This window comes from Glandiceps talaboti, chromosome 15, assembly GCF_964340395.1.
Source record: "Glandiceps talaboti chromosome 15, keGlaTala1.1, whole genome shotgun sequence".
Lineage (NCBI taxonomy): Eukaryota > Metazoa > Hemichordata > Enteropneusta > Spengelidae > Glandiceps > Glandiceps talaboti.
This window is the reverse complement of record NC_135563.1, coordinates 19,068,842-19,091,743: the sequence shown is the minus strand read 5'-3', so window position 1 is coordinate 19,091,743 and position 22,902 is coordinate 19,068,842. Positions and strand designations below refer to the sequence as shown.

The 22,902-nt window shown below is 37.0% G+C and overlaps 2 protein-coding genes across 2 annotated transcripts; one reads left to right on the top strand and one right to left on the bottom strand.

The window, feature by feature from the left end:
• Positions 1-341: 341 nt before the first annotated feature.
• Positions 342-2,567, top strand: LOC144446297 (tripartite motif-containing protein 2-like). The gene has a single exon (XM_078136045.1). It carries the CDS (start codon positions 342-344, stop codon positions 2,565-2,567), a length of 2,226 nt encoding a protein of 741 aa, XP_077992171.1.
• A 16,473-nt stretch (positions 2,568-19,040) lies between these two features.
• Positions 19,041-22,056, bottom strand: LOC144446296 (RING finger protein 37-like). The gene is made up of 3 exons (XM_078136043.1): positions 20,595-22,056; positions 20,014-20,103; positions 19,041-19,521 (listed from the first exon to the last, which is right to left on the bottom strand). The coding sequence occupies exons 1-3, from the start codon at positions 22,054-22,056 to the stop codon at positions 19,289-19,291; spliced, it is 1,785 nt and encodes a 594-aa protein (XP_077992169.1). The 3' UTR covers positions 19,041-19,288.
• Between the last annotated feature and the right edge of the window lie 846 nt (positions 22,057-22,902).

The following is a 22,902-nucleotide window of genomic DNA, read 5'->3' as shown; positions in this document are numbered from 1 at the left end:
TACAACTTTACAAAACCAAATACTCTAGGATCCTATTGTCGTCTGGTCGCTTTAGCGACTGCAACTCATGCCAAAAATGCGTGTGTATGTTAGAGAACTGCCGAGGTAGGGATATATAGTAATATGACGAAATACAAGTATCACCATGATATCTGACAGGCATAGAACATTAAAATATACCTTTTGGCTAATAAATAACCTGCAAGGGTGATGGATATGACCCTACAACGTCACTTGGTAGTTAGCCAACTATATAGATGTACCTATAATAAGGACATTGTCAGTGACATCATAGCTTGTCATACCCATTATCGACTACATCAGCCACTGTAGCTATCAACATGACAGCAAGAGAACCCAAAAATACGGAAAGGAATCATCTACTGATTTGTCGTTTGTGTTCTAGAGAATTCCAAAACCTGGAAGTTTTACCGTGTCTGCATTCTTCCTGTACAAATTGCTTGGAAGACTGGATATCGAAAGGAAACAACGACCAGTTGGCAATTGAATGCCCTGTATGCAGACAAATATGGACTCTGCTCGAGGCGGGAATGTCTGGACCTCATAGCAACCATATATTGCGAAGGATCGTAGGGAGTTCGGGCGTAACCCTTGCTTCACTTTCTTGTCAAGTGAGTGAGGAGGTTGCATGTGACGGTTGTACAAAAATTGGCAAGAAAATAAGCAAATACTGGTGCAAAGTTTGTTCACAGATATTCTGTACTGAATGTAAATATGTACACAATAACGTGAGGGTCACGAGGGGTCATCAGTTGGTGCAAATTCAATCATGGACAGCTGGTGCAGAGACAGGTGCGTCAAATCACCTTGGATTAAAATGTACTAAACACGATTCAAAAATAATACACTTCTGTACAGACTGTGACTCGTTCGTTTGTGAACATTGCCACCAAGGCGAAGGCCACACAAATCATAGAGTCAACATTGTTCAAGGTGCAACAGATATTTCGACCTCTGCACTTCAACAGATGAAAGCAACTCTCAGTTACAAGTCACATGTCATCAAACATTGTTGCAACAAAATCAAACATATGACACATTCTCTGAGACAAAGGCGGGAAGACGTCGAAGTTGAAATACAGAATATTGTACGAGAGAGAATACAATCTCTGAGAAAAGAAGAGAATCGACTTTTCCATGATCTGGCTGAAGTGTATCAGAGGAAGTGTGAAGTTCTTCAGAAGCAGTCAGCCGATCTCAATAATCTCAGTTTGGAGGCGTCTGATTCGCTTGCTCTTTTAAGTTTTCTTGAAGATGCCTCAGAGGATAACTTGACAGATTTTTCTTCCTTTTGTCGGCCTCTAAAATCAAAGTATCAACGCGTTGTTGACTCCGAACTAGAAATGGGCCCACAAGAAAATGATCAACTCTTCTTAGTTGGAAATGAAGAGTTTCAAGCAAATGTTGGGGAAATAAAGACGTCGTCAGCAGTTGCCCATTTATCGCGCCCTGTCCATCTGCCTCGTACGTTGAAGGTTGGGCAAGAAGAAACCGTGATGATAGAAACATTGGATTGCCATAGAAACCGCCTCGAGACTGGAGGTGCAAGAGTCTCAGCCAGCATAGTTTCATCAGGAGGAGAAATATCAAAGTGCAAGATATCTGATAATGACAATGGTACGTACTCTATCAGGTATTCAAGTCGGATAAAGGGTGAACACAAATTACATATCACAGTAAATGGGGAAGCACTTTCGCAGTGTCCAATCGACATCAAAGTATGTGGAACAACCAAAAAAGGCCTTATTACCAAATTAGAGGGAGATGGAACGCTTCATTTAGTGCAGCCACGTGGGGTTGACTTTGGGGAAAATGGGCAGATATATGTGGCTGACTATGGTATTGATCATATTGCGATACTATCGGAAGAAAAGAAAGGTGATAAGGATAACGACATTGCCGTTATTAAACCAGTTGGTGTGAAAGTTGTTAGCCATAATAAACCTGCCACGCTCATTATCGCTACAGAAACAGAACTCATTCTGAGAAGCCCTGAAGGTACAAAAACACTATTATTAGTTGGCGAGGATTTTACAGAAATTTCAGGACTTGCCTATGATCAGCAAAACACCCTACTGTATGTCACAGAAAAGGGGGGCCATGTCGTGAAAATCTATCTCTATGCCAAGTCAGCAAACTGTCTTACCAAGAAGAAGGTACTGGGTGGAAATGGGCCAAGCCAAGACCCTGGAAAGTTTAACTCTCCAAAGTCATTAACTGTAAATAGAAAAGGGGAGCTGTATGTAGCTGACTGTGAGAATGGACGTGTACAAGTATTTGACAGATTGGGTCGCTTTCTCTTCATGTTCGGATATGATAAGCATTTCCGCCCCTGTGCAGTTTGTATCGATATCGAAGGCTCTGTCTTTGTAGCCGATGAATGTGGACGTGTGCTCAAGTTTCAACCGGAAGGTAGATTCGTTTGCAGAATCGATGGGGCATCACCAGTCAGAAAACCTTGCGGTGTTGCTGTTAATTACGAAAAACCATGTAAACTGGTCGTCAGCGACTTGTCAGATTCCTGTGTGAAAATTTTCCAGACCTGACAAGTCCAGACAGAATTACAGGATTGTAACTGTTGGCAACGCAAACAAGTAAACATGTGAATTAAACCCCCACCCCCACCCCCGTTTGACAAGGAGCACATGCGCATTGTAACATTATATATTTACGGCAGGAAAGACTTCGCCGATGAAAATATTGCAATGCATACGCAAGATGTTTTACATTTTTTAAAGCACATAATATTATGCGAAATACTAGTAGTTACGACATAGCCCTCGTGGTAGACATCTACTAGTGCCCAGGCAAAAAGTGTATATTATTATGATTGACCATACATACAAAATTAAAAACTGTACACCGTGTAAATACTCATAGCAAATTAATATGTACATCGCTTGTTTTTGCTACCCATTTGGTGAGCATCAATATAACCATTAATTTCTTGCCTTGTCGTATGATAGTACAAATTGACTATTAATTAAAAGTGAACATTTTATTTTCGTACTTCATCCAAATTATTAGTGTTTCGTTACCATGGCAATTTTGCTTACTACTTCTGACTATGACGCATTGGCATTAACTATCATGGTGGTATTGAGTTCATTGAATATTTACAATTCAACCTTTAACTGCTGTTAGGAAGTTCAATTAGTCAAAATGGAGCAACTTTGACTTTTTCAAATCTACTTTTATTTCCGATCTCAACAAAAACATTTCTATTTTAGTAATCATTATAGATATAATGAAGAGAATTCCCATTACACATATCACAATATGAAACATGCATATGTAACAAAGGAGATGTCACAACAAGTGCAATTACAGTATTGCTATCACAAAGACAGAAAGTTCGTGTCGCGAAATAGTTACTACATAACAGCCCTCGTGGTAATAAACGTCTATTGATGCCTTCATCATACCCAGGCAATAAGTGTATATTATAACTGACCACACATAAATAATAAATAATGAAAAACTGTACAGTTACACCGTGAACATATAGCATACACAATTAAATATCATATGTAAGGTCAGAAAAAAAAAAAATGCTGGTCAACGGGTAACCTAACCCATCACATTGGGTAAGTAGGTCGATTTCATTTTTTCACAATGCTTGACAAGGATAAAACAAACCATATATAATGACAGCAAAATATTTCAGGTCGAGTTTAGATAGAATTTATTCAGTCATCTTGATACTTATCCTTCAAATGAAGGAGACTTTCAAGACTACTGTTACTCGCGGAAAATGCGCAGTGCATGTGCGCACTTCTTTTGTACTTTCCCACACAAAGAATTTTTAATTTGCTGCAAAAAGTTACAATTTTTAACTAGACACATCTTTATTCAAAGTTAAGCCAGGGTACAATAGCGATATAAGATACATATTAGCCAGGAGTCAGCAGTGTAAGTCACTTTAGTGAACTATGTCTATGGTTTGATATTTTATGCTTCTAAATGGCCTCCTACACTGTCTTATTTTCATTTTTTTCACCTTTGGAGTTGTCTCCTTCCAATGCACCATTGTACTATATGATTTTATATCTCCACTGTAGTGTAGGTGACAGAAGGGGTAGCTAAAATAATGCTAGAGTTTCAATTGGCGGGGCTTAACATTTTTGAGAGAGAGGGTGAGAGGAACTATACCTGGCCATTTGTTTGACCGTAAATTGTGTACATTTCCTAACTGTAGCTATGCAGACAAATTGCATGAGATAGTATCAAGATGACTGAATAAGTTCTATCTAAACTCGATCTGAAATATTTTGCTATCATTATATATGGTTTGTTTTATCCTTGTCAAGCATTGTGTAAAAAAGAAATCGACCACCTTACCCAATGTGATGGGTTAGGTTACCCGTTGACCAGCATTTTTTATTTTTCTGACCTTACATATGATATTTAATTGTGTATGCTAAAATATATATTATGTAAATTGAATGCAGATATGTGTAAATTACCAATTTTCTAAATTTAAATGCATGATTGCACCAAGACAAAGTTCTGCCCCCCTTGGCAATTTGGTCAGGCTACGGCCCTGGACATTGCTGAGAGTAAGCGGACCCTGCCGTATGGTATAAATGGTGCGGACATTGACGTCAAAGTCAGGAGAAATACTTCGAGGACCGTTCGGTACAACGGAGGAACCGTGAGTAGAAGTTTGTCCCACGTAGCCGCCTTCAACACTCAACGAACTCGCCGTCCTCGGCTCTGTACTCGGTAACAGTTTGTGTGCACCACCAGTAAGACTAAAAGTCGCGATATTCGACAGTCAAGTCGCCAGTCAAGTGTGAGAACTGAACATTGTGATATTTAGAAAATTTGGAACCACTTTAGTTTATAAGTTTGTAAACCCTGTAATACAGGTACACTTTCAAGACTTATTATTATAGTATATTTTGTTTCATTATAACTGAATTAAATAAGATAATTGTTAAGTGTAATGCTGTGTAGTGTCCTGTGTTTGACCGTATGTTGTTTCGACTGGAAGTTGTGGGGAAAGTATTTAATTGTGCGCTATTTGGTTTCTCTAAATTTTCAGTTCGTAACAATGTGTTTGTGAACATTGAGTTGTTAACTTTCCACATGGCCTAATTGGATTAGTCAAGCAATATTTACATAGAGATGAGTCGACGTGGTGTAAGCTGCTTAATGAACTCGTAGTTTCTGTGATTAAACACGAAATTGGAGACGATATATGTAGTACAAGTATCACGAAATGGTATGTTTGTTTGTTTGTTTATTTGTTTGTTTGTTTGTTTGTTTGTTTGTTTGTTTGTTTGTTTGTTTGAGGTTCCAATGATTCTTGTGGGACACAGTACTCAATTGTACTGTATATCTCCATGGCACATAAAATCTTTGCAAGGTTTTTAACCTAAACGTCAAGAATTTGTTGCATGTACAACAATCTCAGTCCAATATGTGTACAATTTGCTAGTACAACATGATCTAGATTGTGTGCGTGTGTGTGTGCGTACGTACGTGCGTGCGTGTGTCTATGTCTGTATGTCTCCTTCCCTCCTTCCCCTCCTGGCTCTGTCTCTGTCTCTCTCTGTCTCTCTCTGTCTCTGTCTATGTCTCTGTCTGTCCTGTCTCTGCCTCTCTCTCTCTCTCTCTCTCTCTCTCTCTCTCTCTCTCTCTCTCTCTCTCTCTCTCTCTCTCTCTCTCTCTCTCTCTCTCTCTCTCTCTCTCTCTCTCTCTCTCTCTCTCTCTCTCTCTCTCCTCATCCTGGTGACTCATTCTGGTGAAGTAGACGATTTGAATGAATGACTTAGCCAATCCACCAAAGAGAATGAACAATATCGAATGTATTGCTGTCAAAAGTTATTTCTGTTTTATGATGGTTAACATTTCTATAATTCTTTGTTGTTATTGCACCGAGAATCGTCAACTTTATTATTATAATTCTCAACAATTTCACTCCACAAGGTCCGTTACCCTGTTTATAAACTTCCCCATGATGGACATACTTTTATCATCCGTACATTTTTCAATACAAGCTACTCGTCATACAGTGATATTGAGCACATTTATTGTCAATGAATACTAATTACAACAACAATTAACGATAAAACTAAAATTCGTTATGTCTTCCCGGGGTCTCTGGAGGAGCACGGGTACAAAACGCTACAGTCGATGGTTACTGTATCTGACGAGAAAAACTCTAGAGTGACGATGTATTTGACGAAAATCAACATAAAAATATAGATAAATATAATATAAACCTTCAAATGTCAGTTTTGTCATCGTTTTGATTACGTATCATTTTTTCTGGTCTCCTGTCATCGAAATACTTATTTGGATACAACAATTTAATTTCTGCAGAGTCGAATACTTACACGTAAAGATAAAATAACACTACATATACTTATACTTATACAAACAAAATTACACGAGAAATGTAAACGTTTGTCAGACTTGAAGTAATATCATCACACAGGGAGGACAATTTCTTTTCGTTTCAATACTCAAAATTACACTATTTTAATAATACATAGCGAGGTGTATTTGGTCGTCAAAGTGTATTTGACATCATCAAACCTTTCTCAGATTTTGTACCATATCTTGGTTCACTTTTGGAATAGGTGTAAACAAAATTAACTGTCAGAAACAGACATATGTTCACAAAAGAAAAGAATCACAAACACAATGTGCAAAAAGGAACATGTGTGAAGATTTTTTTTTTCGGAAAACGACGTCCCTTCTTATATTGCCTGTAACGTCTACCACTTGTTGTCAATGAACAAACATAGTAATTCAGATTACCAGGCCTTCAAATCAGCAGTCATTGGTTGAATTTTAATGTCCGTGTACTTTCATATGACGATTCAGATTGCCAGACTGCGAGAATCCTTGGTAACACTGCTTGCATCGGTAAGGTTTTTCACCGGTGTGCACTCGTCTGTGTTTGGTCAGAGTAGAACTGTCAGCGAAAGCCTTCTCACAGAAATTACATTTGTATGGGCGTAACCCACTATGGGTTCTCATGTGGGTTGTCACCGATGAACTCTAGAAAGACAAAATATTAACAAGAGTTATTAAGACCAAAATCATAAAGAAAAAAGTACACAAATCAGTCGTATAGTATCGTTTGATTCATATGAAAAAGGTTAATGTTTATTTCACATAAGTATTTGCGGAATTGACCGGTCGTTGATTAGTTTTAAACTATTGTTAAAAACATACTTTTTAAAAATATGGTGTCGCTGTCACTATGTTGTAAGCTTATATTATCTTGTGGTATTGTTTTGCTGTCTTTGTTCAAGTATAGACAGTGGAGGGGACCACTGTCTATGGTTCAAGTTAAGATAATTCTATACAAAAAGAGGATAACATTTTGGGATTTGATGATGACAAGGATAGTGGTATCACCAGCATTTTACCTGCGAAAAACGTCGATCACAGATCGGACACTTGAATGGTTTTTCTCCACTGTGGGTCCGTATATGAGCTGTTAGGTTGGCGGCTTGGCTGAACGTTTTGCCGCATGTTTGACATCGGTAAGGCTGTTCGTCGGAGTGCGTTCTCATGTGGATTCTTAATGTGCTTGGACGAGCATATGTTTTGTTGCAAATCTTGCATTGGTTTTTGTTTTGACGGACTAAAGATATTGCAGATGAAGAAAACTGCATTAGAGCTGATGGACGTCGGATCAAGTCTTGACTGGACTTCAACCCTTCACTGTCACAGACTGTATGACCATGGGTATCACAGTTGAACCTGTAAGAGAAAGATCATAAGAATTACAAAATGGAAATCAAACACACGCAAAATTCTCAATTTACGCAATGCTCTTCAAAACCAATGAAATGGTGAGAACGTCGTTCGAGGATTGAAATTGGAAAATAAGACTCCTAATTTTATTAGACTCCCATGATATGTAGAGATAGTACTAGTCTGATAGAAGAAACAGTTTATTTTTTAACAGAGAGTATGTTTGGTTATTCAATTTTATCCGGCGCTGGACCGCGTACAGATTTGGTAAAGGGGGAGTGTTTGAGTGTGTTTGTGACCATGTGAGTGGAGGGAGCGCAGGGAGAGATACATGTATATAACGGCATTACGTAACGGAGAGACATGGAAGACATACATACATACATACATACATACATACATACATACATACATACATACATACATACATACATACATACATACATACATACATACATACATACATACATACATACACAGACAGACAGACAGACAGACAGACAGACAGACAGACAGACAGACGTAATACAGGTAAATGAGAAAATAGGTAAAGATTTTTACCTTTGGTATGGTAATGGCTGAGAAGCTTTGAGTGTGTAAGACTGTCTCCCCAGGGCTGGATAGAAAGATTGACCAATTTGAACGTAACCCGGTCTTGATTGGAACGACGTGGCTCGAGTATTTGGAGACTCTTTAGAATTCCAGCTTGTAGTGAACGAGTCGTTTGATGTAGCAGAACTCAATGACCCATAACCTGTCGACATCGTACCGTTGTGTGATTTTAGGAAAGGCTCTGTGCATGAAATGGAACCCTGCTTCAAATGTACTCGATCCCATAATTGGCCAGTCGTGGTTGGAGATGACACCTCATTCGAAAGCTATATGGGGACAGAGGAAATTATGTAGCATCAATTCATTGTCTTCATCGATATGAGAGATGGCACTTACAAGATGTTTGCAGTGACGACATTGAACATAAACGCCAAAGGATATAACTTAGCTGGTAGTTTTTGTCACCAGTGAAATTCTACTTGAATGCTCCGAGTACCTCTTATATATAGCAACCTTTGTGTGTCTTAAAACACCAGCTCCAAATTGCACAGTTGGGTACAAGACAAAGTAAGCAGATAACATTGTAGCGTAGGATGTTTTTAGTTTCAAAATAAATGTAAGCAGTTTGTGCGTGAATAGTTGTGCTGCCAAGAATTGTTTCATTGTCAACACCTTGAGGATAAAAACATATCACACGTTTGTTACCGTATCGGTTTTCCAACATTGCATGCCAGATGAATATGAGCAAGTAAAAGTCTTGGCGTAATACAGCTGGTCAAAGCGTTCACTTCACCATCTAGCAGACTAGCAAGGTATTTATGAGTACAAAATGATAAAGTATCTGTTTTACTACAGCTAGCTGTCTCAGTAAGGCCTAGGACTGTTTATTTTATTGACATTTTACCCTAACGTGGGATTCTAAAATAATAGAAGTATAGAAATGCTGTCATCATACTCCAATGATGTTGCATGAATGACCGTCACATGATATAAAACTGGCCGACTGTTCGGTTGTACCTATTACAAACTGTCTCTGGTCATAGGTATACGAGTGTTTCTCTATCACGTTATATATTCAATAGTTGTCCTGTTTGCGTTATAATGATCAGGCGCCCTGTGTATGAGTGTCGGAACTTCAGCATAGATTGCCAAAAATTGCCGACCTGAATATCTTTTGGCTTGAAATGACGACAAATTGATACTATTGCATTGGTACCATATTGTTACAGATGGCAGAATACAACTTTTTGATATTCGCTAAGTTTTGCGAGGTCACCGTGAACTCTCAGCTGTCATGAATTAATACTTTAGAACAAATGTTTGCATATCGCGAATAGTATTCTTCTAAGATGACAACATTAAGTTATTACAAGATCAACAGTGTCAAATAATGACTGATTACAGACAGTTGGAAGAACAATGACGTGATCACATTGTTTAGCTAGTTTTCATATTTGTCAATATCATTTGCATTGACTTAAGGCGACGGCAACACTTCCGTTTTAGTAAAAAGTTGTATTCTGTCATCCTTAACACATATAATAAACACAACAAACATACCTCTAACTTGACCGTATCAGCGTTAAGTTTGTCAGTACTGCCTTGGTAACAAGGTTCATGGTTGATAGACTCAATAGCTGGAATGGACGAAGCACTGCCGATGACGTGGGGCTGACGGAATACAGCGTTCTTCAAAGTAAGCAAACTATCCACTGCCGCATCTTGACTTGTGAACGTCGGGGACGTTCCGCTAAATGTGAACAGGTCCTGGTTACTATTTCTGTAATGAAAACATCATGAAAAATCCTTTAAATGAAAATTCACCTGCTGTATTAATAAACCAGCGTACAACTAAGACCACTCTGTTGTGTAAAATGCAGTATGGGCATGATTAATGGTCGATTTTACGGTTTCCCTTTGAAAACACCACTCCGTTGAAAATGGTTAACTGAAATTTTCACCTGCACACTTCATCATGGAAAATATCATAAGGATCCTTTTACTGGCCAACCCTAAACTTTTTTTACGTATTCGAGAAAAATAATAATAAAATCTCGAAAATCGTGAAGTCTCGCAAGAAATACCGGGTGCGGAAACTGACATCAACTTAAAAAAGACAATATAAAACTATTCTTCCAATTTGTAATTGCTGTACATCTGATAGGAAGGTATAAAGAACACAGAGACCATTTGGAAAACAACGGAAAACCTGAACTAGACACTCGCATATGAAAAAAATATATAATAAAATAAAATAAAAAATCTACCTCCCCCACCTATTCTAAAATTGAATGTAATCGGAATCACACATTTTTTTACGCCTGTAACTTTATGAAAATATAAAGCTTTAATGTAGAAAACAAATTTCAAAGACTAAAAACAAACATTTAGGACATTCAAGAGAAACAAAATGCATACCTGGTAGGAACGTCAAGAGCTATAGTATTGCTCAATGTGTCGGCACCAATACGATCCATGTAGGATGCGTGGCTCAGGTCGAACAAAGAGTGGCGACGAGACGACAAGGAATACATCTCTGAGTACGGAGAAAGTGTTGATGAATACATCGTAGAAAATGAATGGGTTGGTGTTACAGTGTAATTTGCCGACTGTTGTGAGAGGGTATTCCTTCCGTATAGATCCATCATGGACTGTTTATCTCTACGACACAAAGCAAGATTATTAACTTAAAGATCCAAGAGTGCACACGTAGGAGTCTAGAATGTCAATGGCCCAAAAACGTAACTAAAATATGTCGTTTCGGGAATAGCCCTTCTCAAGTCAGAGTTAAAGCCCTCAATTTTTTTAAATATCTTAATTGCTAGGTAACGACACTTGACCAGTTTTGGCTTCTAATACCTTCAATATCAATTGCAGACAATTTATATGCCATCTTTAATTTAAATAATAGACTTAATATTCAGACTAACTGGTAATTGGTCATGCAGCATGATGATAATTAGGCTGCGGTCAAATGTGAAGCGAAGGGCTGGGTAGAATTTGGGGATAGAGCCCCAAAATGACAACGTTTTCTGAAATATATTTTCAGGTTCTACATCTATATGAGGGCACTAGAAATGGCAGTCCGACATACGAACGGTGTGCTGTTTTAAATGTACAACCTGTGATTTATTTAAAATTATCTATCAAAGTGGACCGTTCATGTATTCATTTCAACATAGATTTTGCCCACAGGCTTAAGGGTGAAATGTTAAAAGAATTAACTGGGGTGTTTTGTGAGTGAAAATATTACTTCAAATTTGTCTCAATCCAGGAAAAATAACACTGAAATTTTTTAATCTACAATGTTTATTATAGCCAAAGAAGAATGCAAAATAAGTTAAATTTAAAGTTATCTATATTAGTTAAAGTCTTCTGACAAAAAGAATTAGATATTAGAGGTAAAACAGGGATAAAAACCTCATGACTCGAACACCTTCTTGTTAAGATACCTTAGAAACATCAACACCAAATATTACATCAATCTGTCAGACAGTTTGGGGTTTTTTGTCGAATTCGTTGAATTCCATACAACTGATCACGTCAAATAATTCTAGATGTAGTATCATTAAAAAGACAAATTTGATAAATATAAACTCTGTATTCAATAACTAATTATGTGATATGGCAAAGAGTGGAGAATCATAAAACTTTCAACTTGAACTGTTTTTGTACGTCTTTTCCTTCAAGTTCAAATGTTCGCGTGTATGTTGAGATCTGCAAACTATATACTTATTATTAATTCACAGCTGTACTATAACAATCAAATACCAAAATATATCTTTAAATTAATTTCTCCTCAATTAATTTGTCCTGTCCTTGTCATACATTCTGACAACAGCCTAATACCGCATAGTGATTTTTAATGTCATTGAATGTGTTACAGTACGTGGAACAATATGTCTGTAACCGAGGCCTCTTTAAGTTTTGTGATATTAAAATTCTGTCCGTCGACGTCAAAGGATTACGGATTACATAGACTCTTTATATTAACACTACCCACTGAAAACAAAACTCTGAGTATTTCGATCTCAAACTTGTGATTGCTGGGCCAACACTTGCAGCCTATATACTGCAACAGTTATTGACTGAGGTGTGACGCCTGCCGAATGATTGTACATCACACGGATCAATTTCACTAGCACACGGCAATCTTGTCCTTCTCAAAATCTTCATTTACCTTTGTTCTCTAATGAATGAAGTGGCTCTTTATCTGGCCATGTGCACTTTCTATGAATTACCAGTTCTCTAAGTATAGGCTACACGATTTCCTTGTCTTCAGTACACGAGTAACGTGACCAAAAGTGACATTCGCTATTCTTTGTGAAAGGTGTTGACGTTGTGCAGCAGCTATTTCATTGTTTTGTTCATTTTCCGCCGCCGACGACAACGACGCGACAGAGCAGACTTGACGGACAACAATTACATTTGCGATAAGTATATAATTAAGTGTTGATTGGGTATAATTGAGGGTGGACAATTGTGCGTGTATGAAATGTATTAACTGTTGAAATATGGATATTTATAATGCAAAGTTGTTTGGTATTTAATTGTTAGATTTTTTTACCGAGATCCATCTTGACCACAATCCAACAACTTTTAGTCAAGTTTTTAAAATCACTAGATTTATCATCGTCTTTAATTTCTCCGTTTTTCTGTACTAAACTAAAAATCTGTCTTTTTTTCGCCAACCCCACAGTACTATACTGTAGACATGTTTGGAATATCGCAAGCCGCGATTAGTCTTCCTCTTTGAAAAATTTTGTCTACTCCATTGCTAAACACTTTGCAACTAACTTGACTATAAATGTTACCTCAAAGTCAATTTTTTAACACATCTCCACTACAGTACGAGCACTTCGTCTTTATTCTCAAAAGTGTGATACCGATGTACTATTTCCTCAAAATGCCCGTAACGATCTCAACATTCGCACGAAACATGCGCCTCGCATCAATGTCCTTTTCAACACCATGACAGTGATGACAGTCCTACATATATTGTTATTTCATTCACAACACTTGAAAGACTATATGTTTGATGAAACAAAATGTTTCTTTGTCTCTATGTATTAATGCCTCTGTTGGACTGTCTCACCATTTGTGTCAGTTTGTCTACCTGTATGCATGTTTGTATTAAACTGTTTGCTCTGTCTCTGTTTGGCTATTTGTCTGTCTGTCTGTCTGTCTGTCTGTCTGTCTGTCTGTCTGTCTGTCTCTATGTCTCTCTGTCTCTCTCTCTCTGTCTGTCTCTCTGTCTGTCTGTCTCTCTGTCTGTCTTCGGTCTCACTGCCTCTAGATCTCTCACTGTCTGTCTGTCTCTGTCTCTCTTTCTCTGTCTGTCTCTCTCTGTCTTTGTCTGTCTCTGTCTACCTCTGTCTGTCTCTGTCTCTCACTCTGTCTGTCTGTCTGTCTGTCTGTCTGTCTGTCTGTCTGTCTGTCTGTCTCTCTCTCTCTCTCTCTCTCTCTCTCTCTCTCTCTCTCTCTCTCTCTCTCTCTCTCTCTCTCTCTCTCTCTCTCTCTCTCTCTCTCTCTCTCTCTCTCTCTCTCTCTCTCTCTCTCTCTCTCTCTATCCCGCTTGCGTTAATGTCAATGTGCATTTAGCACTGTTTGAAATATAATTTGTCATCTATCTATCTCTTAACGTATGAAAACAATTAGTGCAAGCCGATATCACTCGTGAACTGCCTTGTGATTACTAGCATAACGTTGCAAAGCTAATCGAGTTTTCTCCGTTGTTTTCTCGTTACCACACGACATATACAATAAATTATATTTGCGATGCTTACTTGGCGATAGTCAATTACAAATCAATAAGTAAACTTTAGCACACACGATAAAGGTGAAATAATACTGTATACAATCATGTTTGTTTCACTTTTGAACGTTTCAAGTTTTCCTCGCATTCTGAGCTCTGGATGACGTACGATCAGAATGACTATAAACTTACATGCTATAGCCAATTTGAGATTTTTGTCGCACATTTTCTAACCACAAATTACTGAAAATTACTATGTTGAAGAATTTGGTATATTTGATTTCACATTGAAATTGACAATACTTTCCGTATTCAAACTGTTTTTTTTTTTCAAAGTGTCACGGGAACACAACCTACTGTAAAGCTTACGGGGATGCCGTCGTCGTTCGGAGATCCTTGTGGAAAATATCTTGCTGCAGAGCAACAAATGACATTTAAGTATCTTTGCTATTAGAATTAACATCCCAAAATTTAGTGAATTCCACAAAGTAAAATGTATGAATCATACCGAACAAGAACTACTTGATTTCAGCATTTAAATATTTTCTCGACATTTCGTCATTGGATATACGATATCCGAATCCTTTAAATTATCTAAGAAAAAGATATGATTGTATTGAAGAGCCAATAGTGTATTCAACTTCCATGCAAAGAAGGATTCTATTTGACTTCACGTAGGTATTTGAAGCGCTGTATTTATATTAGAGGTGTTGAGTTATTGTTGTGAATTAAGTTTTTACCTTTAACTGGTGATGAAGGAACAATCAGAATTTTAAAAACAAAACTTTCCAAACGTAGCCTGAAACCGTTGAAATCAAGACATTTTATAACCAGAAGTAGCAACTCTTGCCGCGCTACCATGGCAAAATTGACAACTCGTGACGGACTACCATGGCAAAATTGGCGGCTGCTGTGTGTACCGAATACAGCATATAACGTTGACAACGACAGTTTTCAGTATGGAGAAATCGCGAATTTGGTATTAGTCACTGTTTTCGTACTTGATACCTCAAACCCATTTTCAGTTCGAGAGTTCTAGCTCCATCACAAAGGACAAGCATAGAAATCGAAGTGTTTTGATATTTTCAATTTGATGAATATTTTCTACAATATTCGTAGACGTATACGGTTATATAGAAGCATTAACACATTTCTGCCATGTATAAGCTAAGTAAGTTTATCGTATATCTAGATCCAGATATCACAAAACAATAACTTAGTAACACTTACTTCTATTTTACACCAACGCAACAATATAGAGAGAGTAGATGATCTCTTGGTATGCTCATGTACGAGTAGGCAACTAAAATGAAATTAAAAGTATAGGTGTTTTGAAAGAAATTTAAACTGTCTTCCCGCATTAGCATAATTGTGTAACAGGGGTTAACTTTATTGTCATGTTAATGTTGTGTTTACACCATTACCATATATGTAGAAGACGGATGAAGTTGATGATAATGATGATGATGATGATGATGATGATGATGATGATGACGTTGACGATGTTAATGATGACAATGGTGGTGGTGATGATGGTGATGATGGTGATGATGATGATGCAGGTTACCAAAGACTGGTTCTAACCTGTTTAGTCCAGAATGACAAGAGTGGACGACAATCTGTGTGCTTTATATATTATTTCTCTGGATACAACGAAATGATCTTCAACATTTATGCATTCCACTGTTACCAACACTGCACAAACTACAATTAAAATACTTCTTGCCATAATGCCCATACCGTGCCGGTTTTAAGCCAAAGTCTAACGTAAAAGTGCAATATTTTTCAGTAAATATGTTGTTGGTTGTCTGACCGAAAAGAAATTCTCCGGTTACAGCTTTTCCAGGTTTAAAGTGATGCTAAACACATTTGAATATATCATTAAATCTCAATGTATATCATGTCCTGAGATTTTGTACAAATAGTATATTTTCAGACAAATTGTGTTGCCTGACAGTAATTAACGTGAAATACTAGGATCACATTGTAGACGTGTCCGTATATCGGATACGAATCACATCAATATCTCAGTGAGCCAATAAGATAACAAGCATCTCATTTATAATGATTTTGATAAACAGGAAAAGATGTGATGTTTCTTGTCGTAAGTAATTGAAAACATTAACGATTGACTGATGGCTGAATGAACGAATTAGTAATGATGGTGGTGGTGGTGGTGGTGGTACATGGTGATGGTGGTTATGGTTGTGGTGGTGGTGATGATGATGATGATGATGATGATGATGATGATGATGATGATGATGATGATGATGATGATGATGATGATGATGGTGATGGTGATGGTGATGGTGATGGTGATGGTGATGGTGATGATGATGATGATGATGATGGTGGTGGTGGTGGTGATGATGATGATGATGATGATGATGATGATGGTGATGATGATGATGATGATGATGATGATGATATGATGCTTTAATTCTTCACAATACAGGCCACCGGCCCAACATACATTCAAAAAAGTTATGAATTCAGTTGATAAACAAATGAAAGCATCGGTCCTAAATTTCTGATCTCGTGTAGACATAATCCGCCTTTAAGTGTTAACTATTGAAGTGAAATCTGTAAAGTTCCCACCTTTCAACAGAACTTGATATTCGCTATCCATTTCGTCATAACATGATTTACAGGTCCTGAATTCTCTGTATTTCTATGTTTTCAATTTCAAGTGGGTGACTGGGGGACCTGAATCTAGACAAAGCTCTACGGTTTTATATAGCTCAATATATACACTTCTAGTTTGGAATGTCTGTTGTGGTTTATCTTGTCGACGTCATTTCTATGAACCACTAACCATCGTTCTTGCGTTGCTATACAATCATCATCAGCCGCCTCGTTTCAAATTCAAATAAGGTACGTGGCTTTTACACAGGGTACTATTTTTCTTCCATGTTTTTGGTCGTCACTGAACGTGTTTAGATAGATAGATAGATAGATAGATAGATAGATAGATAGATAGATAGATAGATAGATAGATAGATAGATAGATAGATAGATAGATAGATAGATAGATAGATAGATAGATAGATAGATAGATAGATAGATAGATAGATAGATAGATAGATAGATAGATAGATAGATAGATAGATAGATAGATAGATAGATAGATAGATAGTACATGTATTAGATAGGTAGATAAACTAAGTGAAAAGCCTAAATGATTGGCAAAATGTAGAAGAGGATTTTGTTATAGAATGTAGATGACTGACCCAGGTGTAGTTAACCTCTTAGTTTTTTGGTGTCACAGATATTATGTGGAAAGTGTTTGTTACAGTGTAAGGTTTGCTTCTATTAGTTTACTAATAATACAATTTGTTGGTAATATGGCCCACACACGACCAGGCAACTTACTATTTCTACTACAATGGCCCAAACACAATCATATGTAACTTACTATTAATTGGCCCAAACACAGTCAACTGTAACTATTTCTAGCACAATGGACTAATCGTAGAGGTAGATGAGGAACCTTGGGATATGGTTTGCACTAATATATAGTAGTAGGAAACCTTTGTACACTGTAGTATTGTTCCCTTTCCTTAAAATAACATAATGTTATTTGATAATGTCTATGGTAAATTTGGGGCACATCTCAAAAATGACATCATCGAATCAAAGATGTCATGGTTACTAGTGATGATTAAACATGTTGCAGTATGTAGAATAACATCTTGTCATTCTTCATATGATATTAAACTAATGCAGATCTTTAAATGAAAATTCATCTATGTTGTTGATCCATTGAACAGAGGTGGAAGGTGGTACAAACTTCCAGGCAATCGTGATTCTGTTATTAGGTTCACATGTCTGTAAGGTCATGTGTTATGAGTAATGGGCCAATCTGTTGACAAAGACTGAGGTGTACACTAACAATTTTTAATCTGTGTTTGGAACAAAACGTTTATAGGGCTATCTTTTAATCCTGGGTCATTGCATTAGTGTTATCTTAATGCGGATTATGTTGATAATTTTTTTTTGTTCTGGACACTTTTTCTACTTAATTTTATACAAAATTAATGCAGCTTAATCTTCAGACCTGGACCATGTCCATTTATTCACTCACTCACTCATTCATTTTGATAACATTACAAATATTCTGTGGTAAACCAAATATACCGTCCTTAGTTTCTGACATCTTAATTCTAGAAAACAATATCTCTAGGAACACAGTTGGTTTGGTTTTACTATATCACTGTCTCTGAATATCACAAACAAGTCTTTATTGTAAAGAATTTGAGGCAAGATAAAAAAAAAAAATTGTGTTTCCAATAACCCGACCAAGCCTAGTTTAAACCGGCAACCTAAACTTTTTTTTAAACATTTAAAACAAAAAAATAAGATTTTTTTTGTCTTCTTGACCTTCATGCATGTATTATCTTTCAAACTATCACAGAAGAGGTATTCAGACCAACATTATCCAATGCCTTTAAAACTTTCTACATTGGTGGCAGCAGTGGGATGAAGTCCTTACCATTGGATCAATAAACTGAAATAAAATCTCAGCCTACCTACCTGCGTTATTGGAAACACACAATTATTTTTTTTGTTACCACACAGGAAATGCACATTTATACCAGTATCATACAAAAAAACATCACATAACCATCAAAAATTTATTTACAAACATTTAATTTTTCAGAATGTATATACTGATTTCCCAAATAACTTTCATAATCTAATTAATGCTTGCACTACTTAGATTGTGATGTTATCAGAAAATCATTGACCAGGTGAAAAGGGGGTGCTCACCAAAAGACTATATGTAACTTCAAAGCTGACCATTTGACAAGTTGAGGGCGCTATTTTATTTAATAGATAACAGCACTTTTATTGCTGAACACTGAAATGAAGGAGAAAGTCTTACCAGTTGAATTAATGTAAACAAAAACTCTCTCCTCAATCACAATCTTGCTGTGTTCATCAATAAAAGTGTTCTCATCACAAAAGTGATGCAACAATCTCAACATGCCAAATGACTTGCTTTGATCATGAATCATGAATGTATACGTGACAGACATCTGGTGGATGCTCCCTTTTCATGCTGTAAACATCATAACCATTTCATCCCTGTGGTGGTTTTAATATTCTCATTGTTTTCAATGGTAAAGTATTACCTATGCACATGACATTGAGGAGACCGGATGCACATTGCACATCACAACATCACTATATATAAATCTCAGTCATTTGATAAGTTAACTTTGTTACTGTATTTTTTATTTAAGTCAGAGCATAAACCCTCTCGACTTGACTGGAAGAATATATCATTTTACATAGTCTGCATTTATTATGTGCCGATTCACTTGCTGTCTTCTCAGTTAGACATTTCCTACATAGCAAGTGTTGGCATGGCAACTTGTATACGGCACTGCTATTGGTTGCTTGCAGATGGACTGAGCAAGAAGAACATGGCTGGCTTCCTGTATTAGATTCAACTTGTGATTTTCTGCCATCTGTAGAGATGAAACAACAAAACAGTAGTCAGAATTTGAACAATACTATCTCTCCTTATATGGCTTTATTGTTACATTATCAACTTCATCATAACAGACAGTAAAGGTCTGTGTTTTCTAGTTCTAGTTGATCAGACCAAAAAGTGAGATAACATGATGAATACTTCACGACTATAGTAAACACTGCATTATACCGTAATACTGTAATCATGATATAGAGAATATGGTTTTCAAGAAATTTCCTCAAACTCAAAGAAATGTTTTATCCAGATATACTGGCATAAATGGGTTATCAAACACAGAGAATAAATACAGGTACTGCTATTCCATCCAAATATCTACATGTAATAACAAGCTATACTCAGGAAGGTGTGTGCTGTGACAGTCACTATATTCTCAGCATTTTTCAGTAAAGGTAACTTTGGTGTTCAGATGTTCTATCAACTGATAGAAGACATGTTATACTCTTCTTACGTTGTAGACTATTCTTACCTTGGTGTTTCCTAAATGTTTGCAGTTTTCCTAGCGTATTTTGGAGAGCATCATCAAGGCTCAGTGCAAGTCTTTCTTCATGGTTAGTTGCTATGGAAATGACATGAAAACATAATATGTGAAAGGATGTCTTTCTGTTCAATACATTCATATTCTTCCATAGACTGTTATGTCCATGCACACATACACTTTTGCATAAGCTAAGGTATTGGGTTTTCACCACAAATTTAATTACATAGCTATTATCTGAGAGAGTTCTTTATATGGTAATCTCTAACTCCATCTTGAGAAACAAATGTTTGAACAGTCATTTTGTTTCATAGCCTTGGAAGTATTGAACACTGTACAATGTTAAAATGACAGTCTGAATCAGATCCAAATTTCTCATAAGTTGGTATATAACATGTACATACATAATACACACTAAAGCACAAATCAATATGTTTAATATTTGGAATAATACGATGATATTTCAATATTAAATGAAAAGTACCAAGCTAACAACCAAGAATTGCAAAGTTACAGATTGTGTAAAAGTGCTGTGAAACTGAATGTATATCAACGGTCTAAAGAATTTCTACCTTTGCTTGGATGATATCCACTAGCTGAACTACTAACACTGGGTTTTGGACTTTCCTCCAATTTTCGCTTCTTCGCAAACTGTGTTCTTATTCTCCAATCAACACTCATGCTGTCATTCATTGATTCATTGCCACTAGAGGGCACTCTTTTCTGTATCCTTGGTGAGACATTGGTGGTGTAATCACTTTGACTAGATTTGGACTTTAATTGAAAAAAGTCTTTATTTTTCACAGAATCTTGATGTATTTGTGTTGTGTGCGAAATTTCTCCTAGCATTGGTGACTGCACATTATTTGTTGCTGAATGTGATGTTGTGTTGCTGGTGAGTGATCTTTTCATGTGTCTAGGAATATCCATGGTAGGGACCCCAATGTTGTGAACATCAGTTGACCTACCCACTGTTCTTGGTGCAGTCTTAAAGCTATCCCCAGCTTTTAACAGAAACTGATCAATTCTAGATTTGAGCTTCACATTTGGTACAGGTTTACTAACATCTGTGAATGGTAGTCCAGTAAAAGGGTCATTGGCCTTTCTTCCCCACTTGGCCTCAGTTTCTGTGTGCTTATCCAATGTTGATTGGTCAACTGAATGACCAGAAGGCAGAAGAACAGGAAGTGACATCATGTCACAGGTAATGGGATCTATAAAGTCTGTAGGGAATTCTGAGATAGACTGGGCTGCCTTTACAGCCAAACTCTGATGTTCCGATGATGGTGTGACCTTTGACCCAGAAGCTCCACTCAGTTGAGAGTCTGCCTTCTTATATTTTAGCTCATGGAGGGTTTTATAAATTGACATTATGAAAGCATCAACCTTCCGTCCACATGAACTGGAAGGTTGACCATAAATTTCAACTTTTTGCAATGCAGGAACACATCCACTGAATACACGAGTAATGCGTACTATCACATGACTGACATCAGACAATGTTTGATGTAAATGGTGACGTAAGTCTCGTTCCACTGTCCCAGACAGCTGTAAGGGTGATGTCTTCGTTAAACCATGAAATGGAACTCGGCTCCTATATCTTCTATTTAAAAAATACACTTTGGTGACATCATTTTCTTTGAAATATGCTTTTCCAACGACAGTTTCAATGTCGTACACAGACCCACTTCCATGGTCATTCTTTTGATCTTCTCTACGATAATCCAGCATTTTATTTTCAACTAGCCACAAATTTCTTCGTCTCATGGGTATATTTTTGGTGAAAATTTCCAAACCACATGATTTCTGAGCACCAAGGTTTGGGTTAATTATGATTTTGTCAATGTGTATATTACATGGGAATTCAAATATGACATCTATGGGTGGTTTGATGAAATACTCAGCCCTAAAACCTTTGACCTGGAACATGTTGTTATCATCTTTGGCTAAATTCTCTACACCATAACCATCAGAAGTTACAGCTGATGTTGAAATATGTGGTTGGAAAACTGGCTGACAGAAATTAATAGCCATAGTTTATAGTACATGTATTGCTTCTCAAAACCTACAGTGAATATATGTTATAGTCAGCAATGTTGACGTTTTCATAAATGCACCACTGACAAACTCAGCTCTACGTTCTCAAGAAACATATCTGCGTTAGTTATTGCTGTCTTAGAGGAGCATATTGCTGTGCCAGTCTTCTCTCAGTAAGTGTCCTCAGTTTGTCTGTGGATCAAAGATAATAAATATTGACACTTGAAAAAGTATCAAATGTGAATATGAAAACATCAGTTATTGTAGTCTTGAATGTCAGTATTTACATGTAAGTTGTAGGGATTGCGATTCACTTTGTCCCAATTTCAACTCGTCCCATTTCAACTCGCCCCAATTTCAACTCGCCCCATTTTCAACTCGCCCCATTTTTAACTCGCCCCATTTTCAACTCGCCCCAACAACACTAGTAAACGTTTATAAATCTAAACGATACATGGACTCGAAGTACGGGTACCGAATAATTTACATGATTTTACCTACGTGGCCAATTGAAGCGTAGCAAATGTAACATTTCGTAGCAGAAAGTGGTGTGGGTTTTGGCTAAGTGTTTGCTAGATCTAGAACTTATACTAGCACAACAACTTTCCTCAGTCATGGAATATCACTTTTCACATTAGAACTTAATGTTTACAACCCAAATAAGAAATAATCATGATAATAACCAGGGAGAATATTAGTGACTGACACGCTTACGACTTCCACGCATACAGGTTTTGGAAACTTGTCTCCTCTCCCTAGTTAACGCAACTAAGTATTGTAGTATGTGTTTACAGCGCAAGTGGTACATCATTAGTGGGACAAGTTGAAATGGGATGAGATGAA

What these genes read in the sequence shown, in the direction of transcription:
- LOC144446297 (XM_078136045.1), top strand. Translation starts at nt 342, where the DNA reads ATGACAGCAAGAGAACCCAAAAATACGGAAAGGAATCATCTACTGATT.
- LOC144446296 (XM_078136043.1), bottom strand. Translation starts at nt 22,056, where the DNA reads ATGGCTATTAATTTCTGTCAGCCAGTTTTCCAACCACATATTTCAACA. An exon ending in TGGATATCATCCAAGCAAAG is followed by an intron (nt 20,104 to 20,594) that starts GTAGAAATTCTT and finishes TCATTTCCATAG; the next exon opens with CAACTAACCATGAAGAAAGA. An exon ending in AACATTTAGGAAACACCAAG is followed by an intron (nt 19,522 to 20,013) that starts GTAAGAATAGTC and finishes TCATCTCTACAG; the next exon opens with ATGGCAGAAAATCACAAGTT.